The sequence below is a fragment of the Varanus komodoensis genome, unplaced genomic scaffold (assembly GCF_004798865.1).
Source record: "Varanus komodoensis strain SLA01 unplaced genomic scaffold, ASM479886v1 scaffold14_1, whole genome shotgun sequence".
In the NCBI taxonomy this organism is placed as follows: Eukaryota; Metazoa; Chordata; class Lepidosauria; order Squamata; family Varanidae; genus Varanus; species Varanus komodoensis.
Window position 1 is genome coordinate 18,143,070 of NW_025335438.1, and position 13,100 is coordinate 18,156,169.

At 36.9% G+C, this 13,100-nt stretch overlaps 1 protein-coding gene across 5 annotated transcripts in view; it reads left to right on the plus strand.

Annotated features, from left to right (window-relative positions):
- RB1CC1 (RB1 inducible coiled-coil 1) overlaps positions 1-13,100 on the plus strand; it is a 77,398-nt gene that overhangs the window by 62,255 nt on the left and 2,043 nt on the right. For 3 of the 5 annotated variants that reach the window (XM_044424485.1, XM_044424489.1, XM_044424491.1), the window contains 4 exons: positions 762-809; positions 8,877-8,935; positions 9,893-10,029; positions 11,414-11,484. In XM_044424485.1, the coding sequence (XP_044280420.1) occupies positions 762-809; positions 8,877-8,935; positions 9,893-10,029; positions 11,414-11,484 (315 nt within the window). The remainder of the gene's footprint in view (positions 1-761; positions 810-8,876; positions 8,936-9,892; positions 10,030-11,413; positions 11,485-13,100) is intronic. The other 2 variants (XM_044424486.1, XM_044424487.1) reach the window with 2 other exon arrangements.

Below are 13,100 nucleotides of genomic sequence, written 5' to 3' on the forward strand. Positions count from 1 at the left end.
TTCAGTCTGCACTTTTAAATCATGTGAAAAGCACAGTTGTTCTGAACAGGTGTTTTTTCTTATATCAGAAACTGATTCTTAAACTCTTAAAGAGGGATTACTAAAATCTATATGGCACAGTAGTGTGAATCTGTTTTGAGTTGAATTAGGCTTACTGACAAATAGGTGGGCACTGGATTGGTGCCAAAAAATATTGAAAATGTATACAGCAGGACCCCCATATCTGCTGGCTCAGTTACAGCATTTGCAGTTAACCACAGTAGACCATAACTGAAAGAGAAGTTGTAAAGTGCTTTCTGTAAGTGAACATTCTTGCTTCAAAGGGGAAAGAAAATAATCATAGGCTGAGGTGAGAGCAAATGAAATTGTGAAAAACAAAATGTACCATATAAAAATGTTCACTATTATCTGTGGTTTCAGGCATCCACTGGGGGGTTAGGAACTGATCCACATGCATATGGGAGGTCCTGCTTTATGATAGAATGGTCTCCAGGAGAGATGTATCAGATATCTCAGAGCGCTATCTTGAAGATGGAGTGAAAGATGTATCTCTTCTGACAGGCCTTCCCAGATTAGTTTTATTTAATATGGGTTTTTAGAATATTCAAATTCTTAATTTGAATTGTTGTTGGTTTTAATCTCTTCTAAACCACCAGAGCATATGGGACTGAGGTGGTATATAAAAATAAAAATTAATAATAAATAAATGTGAAACATATTTACATAAAACACTGAACAAATTGTACTATCTTCTCTAACAGACACTTCAGCTGAAAGAGGAGGAAAATAAGAGGCTTAATCAAAGATTGGTAAGTTGTTTATAAGGCTAATCAAAGTACTGTTTTAAAAAAAAACATATAGTTGAACTTATCAACATTTTGGTACATTTTTGCAGATTAAAATACTATGCCTAAAGATGTGGTAATAAGTAAGCTAACTCAATGGATATACCTTTTTAAATCAAAATGTTAATACATACCTTTGGATGCAATGGCAAAAAAACAGGCAGAAGAAAAGCCAAATACTTTAAAATCATGAACAGGGTTTAATCTTTTCAGTTTTCTTCTTAAACAAAACATGGAAAATAATATTGAAAGTGTCTTTGTGTGTGATGGTTTACATGAGCAGTGTGTTCAAATATTAAAAATTAATGCTTTAAAAATATCTGTAAACAGTTGAAGTTGGTATATGGTGGGGGGGCAACCTTACCAACAGTACTTCCAAAACAGGTTGACTTGGTCTGACAGAAAGAATTTAGTAGTATAGTGTCATAATGAGTGAAGTGTGGCCACGGGGGGATCTAGAACACTTGATGAGATCGGAAATCGGCTGCTGTTGCAGTTCTGTGAGTGGTGGGGTTTGTTGGTTTGTTTAAATATGTTTACTTGAAAGTAAAAGTGGGTGTTCAGTGGTAAAAGCTTAACTCCTACTGTATCCTCCCGTAGCTTTCTTTTTTTTTTGTACAATCAGTATTTGCTCATAAGCATTCCAAGAAACCATCATTACTGATTCACATGTGCTCTGTGTGTGCCTGTATGTACATGCACAAAATATGAAAACCAAGCTGCACCATTGGATAGGAAATGAAAACAACAAAAAACTAAGGCATTACACTTTGAAATAAAATATTTAAAATTACGTAGCACTAACTAGATATTTTATGTATCCCAATCTATTAGAATATAATAGAACATGCTATTGTTATTAAAATAATTATGCATATACTTCAGCAAAGAGACCCTGAAATATCCATATACTTAACCATTTGTACATTGCACCTAAAGGGGTACCCATTCAAATGAAAAGTTTCATTGAATCCACCTTCCATTGTGCAATTGCAGGGGACTATTTATTATTCCAGTGCTGTAATGTTAGCCTTTTAACTGTCAAAATAGTGCAGAAACTGGCAGTGACCTTGGATTAAATTCCAAGAGATTGGTAGGAAAATCAAATGAACATATGAATCCTCGAATGTTAAACAACTTTCCTCCATTAGCTTTATCTGAATTATTACCTAGTTTGAAAAAAGGAAGCTGCCACTGAGCATTGCCAAAACATGTGGAGAAGAGAAGCATTATCAGCATTACACTTCCAAAAAATGTCCAATTTAATTAAGTCCTTATCAGAAAGACACTGTGACAACCAGTATATTCAAACATCAGTTTTCCTCATTTAAGAGTAGTTTAAGATCCATGACATCTTGTGAAATAGATCATAACAACACACCCTTTTATTTATTTATTTTTATGTTTATATCCTTTTTTCCTTTCAAGGAACTTAAGATGACTTTCATAATTCTTCTCCCCCTTCTAATCTTATCTTCACAAATACAACCCTGTGAGGTAGATTGGGCTGAGAGTCTGTGACTGGCCCAAAGTTACCCAGTCAGCTCCATGTCTTAGCATGGACTAGAACTCATATCTCCTGAGTCTTGGCCCTGCACTCTTAACTAGTTCACCACACCATATTCCATTCTTGGTTGATCCCTGTGTATCATATTTATTCACTGATAATAGACATAGGCATGAATTTTAAGTCGGAATTGTTCAACCTGAATCAATATTTCCAATAACAAGGAGAGAAAACTAATATAAGTGGAAAAGACAGAAATCAAGCACAAGTCAACAGATAGTCCCCATATTATATTGAAAGGACAGTGAGTCCAAGTCTATCCAGTTTGATAGAAAGTTGCATCCCTTTTCAAAGATACTCATAGTGGAGTGGAACATCATAAAAATGTGCAAAACAAATAATTAAGCTTCTAGAAATGCTTGCCAGGTTTAAAGCAGACTTACTGGGAAGTCCTAACCCAGTCAGATCACTCCACAGTGTGTTCCAGAGTAGGCTGTTAGCAGAACAAATGAGATAAGGATAGCCAATAATACACTTTGAAACCTTAAGAAGCAACAATGTTGGGAGAGCAGGATGAGAGCTTCATCTGCTTATCTGCGTGGGTATAAACAAGTTGCAGTATTCTATTCATTTTAAGTGTATTTACCCTACCCCATAGTCTTGACTTTATAGATGCACATCCATCAATGCCCCTTGAGATCTTGTTAATCAGCTTACATAATCTTTTGTCATATGACTCTTGGAACAAGTTTTCCCAGCTAATAGACTCAGCATGAAGTCTAAACTGCCAGTTAGATGGCATACTATGATGGGGTGTATTAGATGATGATTAAAATCATTTCAACAGAAATGATTTTCAGCTTTGATCAGTTAATAAAATAACCAGATACGTATCCAAATTTCATGAATCATCTGTATCAAACCTGGAACAGATGAATGGAGTTGCTAAATAAAATAATAGAAGATCATTGCCATGAGTAATAAGTTTGAATTATAACTTACTAAGCACAAATCCATGGATATTTGGATTTTGTTGAATAGCACTTTGTAGGAATCTAAACATTACTTGAATATCAGTGGGGAAGGATGATATCCCTGTCTAATACCTGTAAAGAGGAGGCCCAACTCTTGCACAAAAGAAGACTTTTCAGAGGTGGGCACATGACTTTGCAGTTTCAAGTTTGCCTAGTGAAGATTTGCAGGCTTAATAAGAGAACCAGCCCAACTTGGAAAAGGAGGGAAACATTTCAGAGCTATGAATCAACATTTTCCATAGGTTAATGTGGCCAAATTTTACCTTGTACACTAGAATTGGAAATCACACTATTACTTGCATCATAGGTGTTGATGTATTCCTGTCCAAGAGATTATCTGAGATCTCATACAGTCATAATCACATCATCATAGAAGTACCAAATAGTTGGCAAAAACATTCATGAAACATGACTGGAGAAAGCACCCTCAGGATCAATAATGGTTAGTTGAACTGAAACTAAGTTGGTTATGGATTAAGATAATTGCCCCCTTAAACCTGTTTGAAGTATCTGTTCCACAGAGCTCTCACATCCAGTCTTTTGTCAGCTGATGTGTATCTGCTGCTCTCAGATTCATTTCCTGTAAAAAAAAAAAAAAAAACAGTCCACATCAGTACCATATTACATTATTTTTGAAAGCACTTTCTTCTGTTGAATTGGATTCCTTAGGCCCTTGACATTCCAAGGAATCATTTTAAACATGGTATTATTGTGAATAAATTGCTTGCCCTTATACACATGCAAATCTTGTTCTTTTTACCAAAATAAAAATTTATTTTGGAGTCATTCAAGGTTTACATTATAGTTATAGTACACTTTGTAATGCCATCTGTGTTTCCTATATTCTTACACTAAAAAAACAAACAAGAATATGAAGTGTGAATGAAAAATAATAATAAATGAAACCTATCCATCAAGGGGAAAAGTTAACAAAACAGAACAAAACAAAAATAAACTTTTTAGCTCCAACCACAATAACAGCACAATCCATTGCAGTCCACTGATTCTTAAGAGCAGATATCATTAATCAGCTTTAATTCTGTCTAATGAAACAAAAAGAGAGAGAAAGTGATAGAGAGAGGGGAAAAAACTAAATCAAATCAAAACAAAACAAAGGAAAAAGATGGGAAAATGCAGGAAACTTTATCTTCTCAAAGTGTGTAAGACATGGTCCAGTACCTAGAGCTTTCCCTCCAACTTCAGAAAAGTGGAGAGTGAAATTAAACCGAAACTGAAATCTGAAGGCAACTGTTGAGCAGAAGTTGTTAGACTTTACACTGATTTGTATGTTTTAGCAATCCAAGGGTGGGAGAATCAGTCTTTTGTTGCTATTGTTAAACCATTGAGTTTGGATACATGTTCAAGTGGGTTGCTCTATTCTGATTCTTTTGATCCTAGCATGAAGCAGACATTTCTCCAATGCCAACAGAAAGGAAGGTGCTTCAGAGCAAAGCTTTGTCAACCCCTTGTGTGCTAGAGATACACCAGTTTTGATCTTCAAATACTTTCATTTGCTCTCTTAATTCTAAATGCCACTGAGAGAAAAAGAAGCAACTGGCAGGTCCATCTTGTAATCTTATGGTCCATTTGATTACAATGAGGTTCTAATCACTATGCTATGGGGAAAGGTAAAGATGGATTTCTAAACTTTGGTACAGGTCTCAAAGCAGAGACTCTAAATTGGTCCAAGCAGTATTTACCAAAATATTGAATCATGATTCGTGTTGAAGCAAAGAAGTTCATGCACATTACTGCTTGAACCTCTATTAGAAACTCTGGCTGGGCTACTGAAAATCACCTAGGGAGCTACCAGTGGATCCTGAACTATTTTCTGCTACCGCTGATTTAAGGCAGGATACCCCTGTTTCAAATACTGGCTCTCTGCCCACCCTCTCCCCCACATTCATATTATAACTACAGTGGTACCTTGGCTCACGAACTTAATCCATTCCAGGACTCTGGTTGTGTCCCAAAATGGTTGTGAGCCAAGTTAAATTTCCCCATAAGGTTCAATGTAAATAAGGTTAATCCATTCTGTAACTATTTTTTTAAAATCAGAAAAATGTGAAGCAAAGTGACAAAGAACAACAAAGATTGCAGCCATGTCCCCCACCCCCACCCTGAATATGAGCGCAGCCATGTCCCCGCTCCCCCAGCATGACCGCAATCGAGCTCATCACCCCTGCACGCGGCCATCATCCTGATGTGCTGGGGGGGGTGAAAGATGGGCACAAACATGGGCACGCTGTGGGGAGAGATGGGCACAAATGCGGGCACGCTGGGGTGGAGAGACGGGCACGAACATGGGCTGCTTGTGGGGGAGAAGGGTGCGATCATGTTGTGGGGGGACATGGCCAAGATCGCAGTTGTGCTCCTGCAGGAAAGAGGGGCGCAATCACAGGTGCGCTTGTGCAGGAAAGATGGGGGCAATCTCGGCCATCTCCCCTCCCACCCCCAGCACAATCACAGCCATCTCCCCACTTGGGGGGGGGGGATGGCCGCGATCATGGTCACCACCCAATGACCTGAGTTAACATTTTTATGAAATTTTTGTCGTGAACCGAAGTGTTTGTGAGCCAAGGTACCACTGTACTTACAATACATGCAGGGTTGTTAGTTATTACAGGTGAGTTCACATGATCAAGTATGGCTTATTTTAATTCTGCCTTCTTTGGATATAAATTTGCCTCAGATTTCTGTTACAAATTATTTGAAACTATGAAACCAATTATAATACTTTTGAATAATAATAATGTGGAAATAGAATAGTATTTTATGTGGGACTAATATTTCTCAGTGGTGTGCTCAGTTACTCAAATTTACGTGAAAATAAGTCTCATTGATTTCAAATTGCTTGTTTCTAGGTATTTAGAACTGAAGCCTTAAATTTGTCAACATCCAAAACTGCTGTTAACCTTTTCTGTGTAGAAGATGCTTTCCTGTGTAAAACTGTCATATTTTTCTTTGATTTGTGCTAAACTGGCCATCCCCCAAAGGACATTTGAGAGCTTGATGTCTGATTAAAGACAGCTTTTGGCAATAACACATCGCGATTTTACACAGAAAAAAGTAATTATTATACAAATAAGTAAGCATAACTTGAAGCTGGTTTTTGCCAGTCTTTAATCATTATAACTACTGTTTGGTTTTGAAACGAGTAAGACATAACTGTATTTCTTTTCTTGATGCTCCAAGATGTTATCAGTAAACACTTCCTTTCATATACGTCACCATGATAATCTTCTGATCATATGTCTGATGTTAATAACAAGGAGGAATTGTGAAGTGTATTCTTCTCCCAGTTCAAATTTCTGGGGCTGTCCAGAAGGAACATACCTTCATTTATATGTTCCATATGAGCACAAAATAGAGCAGCTAGGGAAGTTTGGACATATATTTGTCTGATCTAGCATTGCATGCTTACGGAAGTGTAAATTCTGCTCTACATTTCTTATAAACACAGAAGCAGGGATTACAGTTAATCTGAATGAATTTAGAGTACAAGGTCATAATCTAGCGAGAAGTAGGTAATTTCTAAACCAAAACATTTGAAAGCTAACAACTCCCATTTTCCCTGTTAATAGGCTATGCTGGCTATGGCTGATGGAGTTTAGACCAGCAAATATAGAGGGCCACAGGTTGCCCACCTGTGGTCTAACCTGTGCTAGGGTACACAATATAGAATAAGAAAAACTTTTGCCATTCAAAGTAGCATTTGGTTTTTAATCAGTGATCATGGTATGGACATGTTTAAATAAGGTAACTTCATAGCTTATGCATTGCTGAGGGCTATTTCTTTTTCTTTCTTGCAAAATGATGAGGCAATTGGATTTTCATTTTATCTTCTCCACAAATATCAGGATTTATTCAGATTGGAGCACATGTGAAAGATGGTTGATTGAACATTCAAACTTTTTAGGACATTTTTAATGAAAGGAAAAACTTAATGAAAGGGGAGCAGATTCATATCACCTTGGTATCCTTACAAAAATACTGTGAATTGATTCTGTTCCTACAAAAATGGTTGTAGTTGTACCAGCCTATCTTCTGGGAACACATATTAAACAATTTTGTCCCCTCATCATACATTGTGGTACATCAAGTATTAAAACTTAAAGCTTCATGCAGGCATTGCATTATTATTTTTATTAGGCATTTCTTTCCTTCTTCGGTACGTACAGAACTATGAACAAGATGTAGAATTATTTCATATATTCTATTTTAATGTTAAATGTAAAGTTAAAAAAGCAAATACTGCCCCTAAATACAATAACTGCAATGTAAGTGCCATTAAAGTAAAATTTAGTAACAATTACAGCAAATAAGAAAAATTAGAAAAGAGTGCTAATGCCCTTCTTCCCTCACTGGGAAGGGAAGGGGGATACCGACATCTCAGTAGTAAAACCTGTACTGTGCACATCATTGTTGTTGTTTTAGCACACCACCCACTACTGCTGCATCCAACAGATTATCTTCAGCTCATCTAGCAAAAACCAGAACAAGCGTGTGTTGTCTGTCAGGTCAGATGTTAGTGGAGGCATTTCCATGGTTGCTATGAAGTCCTAACCCATTCATAGAAAAGGGAATTGGCCTGAATATGGTAGTCCACCAACGCAATCAGTTTGAAGGATGCCAACGTCTTTGAAACCTTCAAGACCACCTTGAATCTGTTCAGGCAGGGATACGTTGGGTGGATGGTTGCTGTTGTTGTTAGTTGCGAAGTCGCGTCCAACCCATCATGACCTCATGGACAACATTCCTACAGGCCTTCCTGTCCTCTACCATCCCTTGGAGTCGACCTAAGCTCACACCAACTGCTTTAGTGACTCCATCTTATGGAGTGACCTTATTCTCTGCTGTCCCCTTCTTCTTTTGCCATCATCCCTGTCTTGTCTTGCTGCTGTGTATTGTAAGGTGCTCACGCCTAAATCTTGGAGATTTCTGGAAAATGTACCGCAGTAAGAGAATGAATTCAAGGTAGATCACTTTGATTCCACTTTCCTACCTATCAAATCAAATGTGTTGCTGCATGTAAAAGTCTTGTGGACAAAGCTGGATTGGATTAACATCCTGACTCTTTGCTCAACCAGGTTTTAGTCACATATACCAGAACAGTTAGCTCCTCTGAGATTAAATCCTGGATTACAGTGCTCTATAGCATAAACCTTATTCTCCTCTGTGTACTATGTAGCACATGCACACATTCTCTGTTGCCACATTTCACCCCAATATCACATTTTCCCCATCTTCCTACTCTATAGTGCAGCTGATTGTCTGTTCCCCAGAGAAACTGCAATTTGCATTGAAAGGAAATCCCCTAGTGACCTATTTCGGTCCTTAGGCAGTATACTAAGTGGTAATAGTAATGTCAAAATCCAAAGGCTTCTGTTTTAGTTCAGTATGTTCTCAGACTGACTTTGATTAAGCTGTGCCCTAAGCATATTATATCACAACTTGGCAGAGGATAATTATGCTTTCTCATTTTTGCAGATGTCTCAAAGCATGTCTTCAGTGTCTCTAAGACATTCTGAAAAAATTGCTATTAGAGAGTAAGTATATATGTTGATAATTGTCAAGCACCACTTTTTCTAAAGAACAGACTAACATCAAGATCCTAGTATGCTAGGTGTTTCTTGAAAAAGCTAATTTAATACAGACTGAAAAATGGTTTCAGAAACTTGTTGAGTGGATTGGTTATCTCCTTTGGTTCATTTCAGTTTACATAATTGCCTTAAACACTTAATTAGAATTTTTATTTCTGTTTCAAAATATATCTTTGTATACACATCTTAAAAAAATAAAATCCTAGCCTAAAAAAATAGAAAAATAAAAATGGAAATATTTACTTAGCTGGGACTAATAAAAGCTTAAGATTTAGAAGCATTGTAAAATTTAGCCCTGCTCTGAGAGGTGGATTGACAATACCAAATTTAGTAAAAATTAATTACTGTAAGCAGGAGCTTATATTATTATATATGATACTAAGGATCCAGATGGGTCCTCTTACTTTTAAATGCAATATAATTGAACAGATTATCATCAATAGAAAAAAGAATGCTGTGCCTCTGGTTGCGTAAATATTTTATTTAATATACCATCTTTCCTCCCAAAGGAACTCAGAGTGACGCAGCAAGGTTTACAAAATGACATTACATTTTGGGCTCCGACTGCTATAAGCCTTAGCTGTCATGGGCAATGGTCAGATTATGGGATTTGTAGTCCACATCATCTTGAGGGTACCAAGTCTTGAACACAGTATGATTCTTCCTATAGAACTGCAGCCTGTTCAATATAGATGTCTGTTTTACAAGCCCATGTTGCTTGCAAAATATTAACATCCATGTAAGAGTCTCCACCAGCTAAATGCATATTTAAAAAGGCATAAAGACATATACAGCAGTCCTTTATTAGGAGTTAAGTTTGTTAAATATAGTAACACTTTGGTCTGAGTGAACATATATAGGGCTGTACAGTATATCCTTCTAAGCCTTGTTCTTTATATCCAGTTTTCAGGTTGGCGATTTGGTTCTCATTATTTTGGATGAACGCCATGACAACTATGTATTATTTACCGTTAGCCCAACTTTGTATTTCTTGCACTCAGAATCGCTCACTGCACTTGATCTCAAACCAGGTGAGTGTGGTAAGTGTCATAATGAGAGCCTCATGGCTATGTGTACAACATACAAATATGCCAGATAGATAGATAGATAGATAGATAGATAGATAGACAGATAGATAGATAGATAGATAGATATGTTATTTATCTGATATATTCAAAATATTTTATCATTTTGGATAAAGTTGTAGTATTGTATGTACAGACTTACAAATATATCTATACATTTAGATATATAAAGTTATATACATGCTTGATTTAATTAAGATTATATTTAAGTATAATTTTAGTCATTCTCTACTAATTTTCCATACAGTATGAGCAAAGCAGTTCACAGCAAAGCATAATGGAAAATAATACATTCCTATTCATATTGAAAGACAGAACAATTTCATAGGAGGCATATAAAACATCATAAAAATAAAAGCAGTTAATAATTCTATTGTCACCAAAAATAAAGCTAAACTCAGAGGGAAACATTGTCAGTTGTCAATCCCAGGTGTTACTAGGAATAGGATGAAACACCTTTGGCCTAGACAGATCAAATCATAGGTAGCAGATTTCTCTCCTCTAGTGATGGTAAAAACAGCAGCTGAACGTGTACTTTAGAAACACTACAGAGGGATGCAGAGCCATTCCCAGCTATTAATAAGAAAAAATTAAATATTTCTGGCCTAGATGACAATAGGTATAAGTTCTCTCCTTTTGTGATGGTCATTTAAAAAACACCATCATGCAAATTGACTAATAATTCTTTTTAATAGTCTTTACAGCCTATTATATGGCATCATCCTATAATTTAAAATTTGGTAAATATAAAGTGTTAGCTTAGACACTAATGGCTGTAAATCAGCAGTATGCTCCAATAATAAATGTAAAAGAGCATGTGAATTCAGTTCTTTTAAAGTTGCATATAATAATCTGATAGCAGCTAATGTGTAGAGGAGAAGATGGACCAGCATTCCCTAATTTGGTTACCCCCCCCCCCCCCCCCGATGTGTTGGATTGCAACTTGCATAATTACCAGCCTATGGGAGGTGTAATCCAATACATCCAGAAGTCAACAGCTTGGGGAAGGTTAAGATCTGTTCTCCAACACTTATCTGCTTTCATTCCTGAATAAGACTTATGTTATGAACATCTAATTACTTAGAAAAGTTTTTATATTATGCAATATAATGAAATCTGTTCATATAAGTTGGGAAAAATAATGCAAGCTTAAAACAGAGTGATATGAGTTCTGTAATATGTAAAATGATGTCAAGTGTGTGGAGGTGTTATTTATCCCCCATCAAGTAATTAACAATAAAATGAAGTGACTGGTAGACCTTGTACACTTTTGAACATATTTTAAGAGATGGGACAATAATTGTATATTATGTCACTAGTGACCAAAAAATCTTTCTAGCTTCAGGTGCATCTCGAAGACCTTGGGTGTTGGGAAAAGTCATGGAAAAGGAATATTGTCAGGCAAAAAAGGTAAAGATTCAACATTTGTTTCAGTATGGTGAATTAAAATTGGATTAAGAGGGTTTCAGTATCTTTAAACTTACTGAGTACTATCTTTACTCACAATTCTTTTTTAAGAGTAATATTGAAGGTAATTCACCCACAGTCACTTTCATTCATCACAAAATCAGACCAAACTGCTGCTTGGACCTGGTGAGGGAGAGTGTTGGTACTGCTGGATCCCAGAGCTTTCAATAGTGCAATTATATCCTTCCTCACTGCCTGACTGTAATGACACTGGAACCACTGTTTTACAGCTGTTCCAGTTCTGTTCTTTGAAAGAATAGTTTCAGAAGATACTTTTGCACATTGCCCATTGAAACTGATGAGGCAGGCCAACCAGAAATTGGAGCTTTGGTGTTACTAGTATGCTGATGACACCTGAAGTCTCTTCTTTCTGTCTAAATTCAAGAATGTTCTTCAGGTTTTGAATTCATGCCAGTATTTGATCCAATGACAAAATGAAGCTCAGTCCAGGCAAGACACAAAGGTGTCAGTCAAAAGGTGGATTAGGAGAGATCAGTTTAAACTTGTCTAAAATGGAGTTACTCTTCCCTTGGAGAGTTAAATCCAGAGTTTTGAAATATTTCTGGAATTCAGTTCTGAATGTGGTGCCCATTGTTCAGAGGTGCCCAGGAGCTAAGGCTAGTGTGCCAAGTGTGTCTATTACTTGACATTGTAAATCTGTGCACAGTGGCATACACTTTAATAAAATCCTCTTTGGACTATAATGGTGCACTCTTTGTATGGCTGTCCTGAAAGAGTATTCAGAAACTTCAGTTGCTTCAAAATTCTGTAGCCAGTTTATTGACCAGAATCAGTATGTGATATCCCTGTTGCAACAGCTTCACTGACTGTTGGTCCATCTCTGCGCATAATTCAAATACTGGTTGTGACCACCTGAACTGAGAGCAATATCCTCCCTTTTGAGCCTGTCAGGGTCTTAAGGACTTCAAAGAGGACCAACACCTGGAGCATATTTGGTCCAGCTGTTCAGAGTCCAGGAGAGGTCCTTCTTGACAACTGTTTCCAGGATCTGGAATGCTTGCTGTGGAAGATTCAGGTGACTCTGTATCTAATGACCTTTCATTGGCAGGCTTTTGGCCCAGAAAAAGTGACTTGTAAATATGTTGAAATTTGTTTTAAATGAGCTATTTGTATTGATTTGATAATCCCCCTTACCATTCTTCACAATCTCTCCCAAGCCACTGTCAGTGACAGCCCCTCCACTAATGCCCAAGCAGTACTTTGGAGTGAACATAACTGGTTTGCCACCTTTTATCTTTTTTTCCCAGCTGTAGAATTGTGTGCAAATATCTTTGCATTGCTTTCTCCTTTTTTTTCTTTTTTTTTTTGAGGGTGGGAGGTGGGCTGGTCTTTCAGTGTGGATCAATAGCTATCCAGTATTTGTTAGCTTCAGCAGTCAAAAGGAGCAAAGAATGCACTATTGTTTAGACAGAGAACTATATACTAAATGCCATGGCTGAGGTACAAGTGGAGAGAAAATAGAACATATTCTACCTTTTTCCCAGCCATGAAATATGCCTACATTTCATCTTACATTTACTTCCCATCCATGGAATTTG